We start from the raw sequence: 6,525 nt of genomic DNA, 5'->3' as shown, positions 1-6,525 counted from the left end.
CTAAATATAAAAATCCTAAATCTAATTTAAAACCTGGTAAAAAATTTAAATAAAATCCTAAACTTTAACTAATGTAAAAATTCTAATATTCTATTTTAAAACTCTAATTAAAATCTTAAATGAAATTTTTACAATTGTACTTAACATAAAACTAATAAAATCTAATTAAATTTAAACTTAAGATCTAATCAAAACAAGCTTAAATCTAACTATAAACATAAGAATTAATATTTATAATTTCATAAAATTTCAAAAGGTTTATAAGTAATTTTATAATCTTAAGAAAGTTAAGATCATATTTTCTTAAAGCGGTAATTAAAATTATTGTCAGACACTAGTTTAATAGGAGGTCAAATTATGTTACCCTCATCATCTATCTTTAATATTGTATAAAAAAGACCAATTGTGAGCTTAAATGAGTTTTATATATTATTCTACATTTTTATAGTGAATATAAATACCTAATTTTGTATGAATTAAATTTCATAGTGACTGGGCTTCAATGTGCTAAAAGGGCTTTTAAATTAGTTTTAGAGTTAAATTAATTTTAAACTCGGATTGGAATAATCTCAGTTTAATTATTTGTTTTAATCAGAATATGGTATGGTGGGAGATATTTAGATATTCAAATTTGGGGTTCGAGTGTTCCTAGAAAAACAAAATGATTAAAAATAAAATAAAATAAAATAAAATATTTTTAATTGAGAATTAATTAAAGTCAATTAGGTTGTAAGTTTAATTTAACAAGAGACTCTTAAACTATGCCTTTTTGTTTAAATTAGATATTTAAATTATTTTTTTATTGAATTAGATACTTGATTTTACTTCCGTAATTAATGTAGGTACTACCGTTACTTCCATTAAAAAAACCCAGTAAAACTCTAAGTCTCTGCATCATCTCTTTCCTGCACTTCCACATCAATATGAGAAGAAGAAAAACTCTTTAATTGAACTAACCAACCCTGCTTCCACATTAGAGACAACTCTCCCCAAGAGCTAGAAGCATCAACATCAATACCATTCTCAAAGCCGCATAGCTTATGAACTCTTTCCATCCTCGTTGCACTTATTTTTGTTTCAATAAGAAACAAAATCTGGGATTGAATTACTCTCAACTGATTCTTGAGACGATTGGCTGCCCGTGGTTTCCTTAGCCCATGAATATTCCAACTTAAAATTTATATTGCATCCGGCTGGCCTGCAAAGCAGAATTCACAGATATAGCTTTGACAGCTTCCAAATCCACCGAATCATTAGAATCTGAAACTTGTGAATTCGAACCAAATAACCATTATCTCTTCTTTTCATAAACTATCTCAACCGATCCAAGAGAGGGTTGCATAGAGTTTTCAATTGAATTATGTGACTTCATATTATAGATGTATTGATAATGAATTATATAATATTACATAATATAATTATTTATATCTATATTGAAGGATATTTTTTCTAGTTTTTAGTGGAGTGTTAATTATAATAGAATTCGTTGATAATATATAAAATCATACACAAATAATACATCAAATGCAACTGGATTAAAAACAAGATGTACATATAAGCATTGAATAGGATGGTTAAGCAGTAAATAATAAAAGCTTGACTTGATGGAGAAATAATGACCATTGTTGATTTTCAAAGTATAGGAGACACGTATATAAAAGAGTAATTAAATGAAAATGATATCTCCAAATGAGACATGAATGAGTGATGGGTTATTCCTAGACCTGTCCATGGGCCGGGTTTGGGCCGGGCCCACAAAAAAATTTCAACCCAATTCCCAGGCCCAAGCCCGGCCCGAAATATGGGCCTGAGATTTTGCCCAGGCCCGGCCCAGGAAAAAATGAAGCCCGGCCCGGCCCAGCCCAGCCCGTTTTTAATTAAAATTAAAATTATATTTTTAATAAAATTAAAACTAATTATTATTAAAATTAATTGTTAGTAAAATCATCAAATTATTAATTATTAATTGTATTAATTATTATAACAAAATCTAACATTTGATTAGTAAAATTATCAAATTATTAATTGAGAAGACGAGGAGATTGGCATTGGAAATTCAAAAACAAAATTTTCCCTGATCTTCAGAAGAATAAATCAAACATTCCAAATTTTATTTTTGGAAATCCTACCTAAGTTGACCAAAATAATAAAATGCACTTGGGCTGGTTTTTGGATGTTAATGATTAACAAGCATTTACTAAAATCAGATGCTTTATCACCTGTGTTTTGTTCCATATTGTATTTAAAAATATATATATTTAACTTTTTGCCTTTGTAAAAAAATATTATATATATATGAATACTAAATATGGTTTATAAATTAATTTGATTAGTAAAATTATCAAATTATTAATTGTTAATTGTATTAATTGTTGTAATAAAATCTAACATTTAATTAGTAAAATTATCAAATTATTAATTGTATAAAACTAAAACTATTATATTTTAAAAATAAAAAAATATATATTTAATATATATTTCGGGCCTATATTTTTACCCAAACCCTCCCATATTTTAGGCGGGTCATTGGGCCGGGTCGGGCCACCCGACCCATGGACAGGTCTAGTTATTCCTCATGCTATTCCAATCCCTTCAATTAAGTCTGCACTTAACCACCCTATCATATACCCAACTTTTGTTTACCAGAAAAGCTAGGGAAATGAAAACATTTCTCAATTTTGGGTACTATTTTTTTTTACTTTTCGCCATTTTTATTTACTTCCATTTAGGGAAAAAGTTTTTATTTTCTTCTCACAATTTAACCAAAATTTTTAAACTTTCTTTAAACAAAATACACAAATACCATTTGCTTTTATTACCTTTACTTTTTGATGTCACTCTCAACAAAAATTTAACTCAATTCTGAAATTACCAACAACTCAATATGACAAATAGAAAATTAAAATATTGTTGTCTTTTTACATTTAATTAAGGAAAATACTTATGGATTTGAATTTTGACCCCAAAAAATTTCCATACAAAAAAACTTATAATTTCAACTAAAGTCACATTTTAGCTTAAACCACAAAATGATACTTACATTCTTTTTCGAGTTGGTACCCTAAATTGCTTTGGTCATAAGTTGAATTATACTTTATTACCCAAATTATCCCTAAAAGTTTATATTGTTAAAAAACCTCTTAACTAATCATTTCATGACAAGTGATACTTTTAACTACAAGAATCAAAAAGAAAGTTAAATATTGTTTCCTTAAACTTTTTTTAAAACGAAAATTTTAAAACATATTTGTCTTTTTTTCTTCCCACAAGAACTTAGATGACCAAACATTTTAAATCCATTGCAAAACTCATCCAAGCCTAGATTCTGACAAACTTCTTTTCATTTTAAGTCCTAATTCAAAACTCATGTATTATTTTTCATAAAATAACTTTTTCATTCTTTTAAATATTTACAAATCACATTTATCTAACAATAAAAAAAAGTACCAGAAGAAAGAATTCGGGGTGAGGGGGAGGGGAGTGTAAATTTTTTTTTGAAAATTTTTAATTTAATTTTAATTTAAAGGTGCCACATGTCACAAAATGATTGGTTAAGGGACCATTTTAACAGAATTAAAATTTTAAGTAATTTAAGTAACAGAATATAATTTAGGAACCACTTATAAAAAAATAATACCAAATTAAAAAATTATAATTTAAATATCATTTTGATCATTTTCTTATAAATTTATTACATACAATTTTTCATCTGTTAATGATTTATAATGCGACTCCTCCCGGCATCAACACTTTGAATTGCCTTCACTCAATATATCTTTAAAGACATAGTATGTTAGTAACTGAGATTTTTTTTTTATAGATTATAAGAAAATTTTTAAAACTTATGGAATAAAAATTAGTTTATTCAAATTGTTATATTCCTATTTTGTTTGGACATGTGACAGCTTAAAAGGTAACTATGAATGTCGTTTGTCTTATTTTATGAGTATTGGTTATTTGACTGGTCATCCCGCATATTTCATACCAACCATAAGAGGGTCATTTGTTTTTAACCACTCGTTACGGCCTGTCCATAGGGACCACTAAAAGATCAAAGAGTAATAACAATTTTGTACTATTTTAACAAAGGGAATGTCAAAATAGAACCATACAGTACTAATGCTTGACGACAACTGACATATAATGAACATGCCACTTGGTCGACCACATGAGCAGACCAACATCTATATTGTCAGTGGCATGGAACTACCGGACAAGGGGCCCTCCCCCTAAGCTTCCTCCTTCCCGAATCTTCTAAGTCCTTTCTGCTCCCTTCTTATCCTCTTCTTCTAGCTCTCCCCCTGTTATAGGTGAACCGAACTTCAAATAATCACCACTTTCTCCTTCTTTTTCTTCCTTGTTGAACACTAATATCAACCACAAAGTATGTATCTATTGAGTTTAATAGAAAATGAATTTAAAGAAAAACAAAAACAAAAAACTGTATTAAGGAGTTCGAAACATTTTTATTTGGTTCAACGTACACAATAATAGCATCAAAGTAACTTTGATATCATTCTCTGAGAAGGTCTAAACGTCAATTATTTGGTTCAAGTACTAAGAGTTGTACCTTCAAAGATGATGATATGTTATACTATCCAAATATTATATAAGGAAGAAATTACTGAATTCTCAATCAAAAGGCTTTTAAGCTTTCAGCAAGATTTGAAGTGAATGCATCCATTTGATTCTTGCTAAGAACCAAGGAAACTTCCATGCCGCCAGATTCGTTTTTAGACTCGATCAACGACAAAGATCCACCATCGTCGATGTGAATAAACTCGATCTTTAGAGGTCTCCCCCACCCAAAATCCATATCATATACACGAAATTTTGGTGATCCAGAGATCCCTACATGATGCCCCGACCTAAACATTTCCTCAAGGTTTGACGGTCCTTTTTCTGCTTCTGTCAGGGCGCCGCTCTCCATCTCTTTCACCTTTTTGGCAATTGCTTTCCCCGCTGTGACTATCCCCTTTGCCCCCATCAGCTCACTCTTCTTGGCTCGTATAATACCTGGTGCTAGGCAGTTCCCAAAATATGTTACAGGCAGAGAAAATCCAATTCGGTTCCGGCAATCAACCGCAAAAAGCAAGTAGTAAAACGTATCATCATCGTCGTCGTCGTCACCATTTGTTGATACTTGAATATTATTCTCTTGCGACTTGATCATACATATCCACATGATAGAGCATGTGACTACAAATGTTGATATCTTTACTTCTTCGGAATCATTGCTGCTGTTCTTGCACTGAGTCGTGAGCCACTGCTTGAGTTTGGTGATTTGAGCTCGGGTCAGGACAAATGTGGCTCGAACCTTGTCCACCGATGATATTTCCTTGGTAGGACCAGCAAGGTTCTCTCTCCAAGATGATATCCAGTGCCAGTAGCATTTTAGGGCCTCCTCGTTGCAACCATCAGGGTCTCCCAACGCATCCCTGTTATAGAAAGGTCTCCGCGACTCTTCGTCGAGAAACGTCGAGTCTCCTTTTGACTTGCAAACGGAAGACCAAGATCTCATGAAGTGCATGAATGCGCTTCCATCGGCTGCCACATGGTTATGCACCATCCCAATGCAGACGCCAGTGTTTGGAAACACTGTGACCTTGACGGCCATGATGGGCATCACTAGTGTGCCATCCGATGACATAGTCGATGGTGGCAATTCGGGAACAAAGGGGTGTAGTAATTTGAAATCTCGAGGGTAGTTGGCTGTGAGATGGTCGACATCAGCGCCGGTGAATTCGGCGACGATAAGAGGAACAGAATCGCCGTCACTGTAAAGGATAAAAGGCTTAAGTGGAGGCGGAGGGCAGATGAGCTTCGCTGCAAGTGGGAAAAAATGTTGAAGAGTTAGAGAAAGAGACTGGGTTAGAGTTGGGAGCGTGGTTTGCATGAAATGAGAGATAGGGTGAGGGAATTCGTAGAAGAAAAGGCTTTGCATGGGAGCAGAAGGAAACCATGGGAGGTCCAAGTAAGTAAGAGCAAGTGTTGTTGAGGGAACCGACCCTTTCGGTGCTGAAACATGGTTGCTATCAAGGATATTCACAAGGTAGGATGGACCAGCCATTGATCCAAGATTGAAGCTGCAGAATAATAGTTTTAGAGAAATTGGTGCAAAGTTAATATACATATGAAGTGATGAAGAGGAGAGAAGTCAATTTATAATGTAGGGGATCTACTCAGCCTATGGTACTCCCTTAGTTTGTGTTTTTGCAATTCATTTTAAGACCAATAAAACTACAACCCGATGAGGGCTCCAACATCATTGGATGGTGACTCCACCACCCATCCTACTTACGTCTAGCACCTAACCAAATAAGCCTTTACATTTTGGTTGAAGCCTCCAACTCATTTATCATGTTTCCTTATGGAATTTATTTACATGACAAATTTTATATTTTATTTAAAAAATCAAAGAATATCATTATAACCTTACATTCATATTTATTTCCGTAAATAAATTATCCTTTTAAAATTAAAAAAGAAAAAAATATATAATTCATTCTACATAACTTACAAATT

The 6,525-nt window shown here is 32.3% G+C and overlaps 1 protein-coding gene across 1 annotated transcript; it reads right to left on the bottom strand.

Annotated features, from left to right (window-relative positions):
• Window positions 1-4,059: 4,059 nt before the first annotated feature.
• LOC105764182 (coumaroyl-CoA:anthocyanidin 3-O-glucoside-6''-O-coumaroyltransferase 1) lies at window positions 4,060-6,191 on the bottom strand. The gene is made up of 2 exons (XM_012582697.2): window positions 4,571-6,191; window positions 4,060-4,367 (listed from the first exon to the last, which is right to left on the bottom strand). The coding sequence occupies exon 1, from the start codon at window positions 6,131-6,133 to the stop codon at window positions 4,637-4,639; it is 1,497 nt and encodes a 498-aa protein (XP_012438151.1). The 5' UTR covers window positions 6,134-6,191; the 3' UTR covers window positions 4,060-4,367; window positions 4,571-4,636.
• Window positions 6,192-6,525: the final 334 nt, after the last annotated feature.

This window comes from Gossypium raimondii, chromosome 12 (genome assembly GCF_025698545.1).
Source record: "Gossypium raimondii isolate GPD5lz chromosome 12, ASM2569854v1, whole genome shotgun sequence".
NCBI lineage: Eukaryota > Viridiplantae > Streptophyta > Magnoliopsida > Malvales > Malvaceae > Gossypium > Gossypium raimondii.
Note: the sequence above shows the minus strand (reverse complement) of the source record. Positions and strands in the feature narration are given on the sequence as shown.

Coding starts and splice junctions, on each gene's coding strand:
- LOC105764182 (XM_012582697.2), bottom strand. CDS start 6,133: ATGTATATTAACTTTGCACCAATTTCTCTAAAACTATTATTCTGCAGC.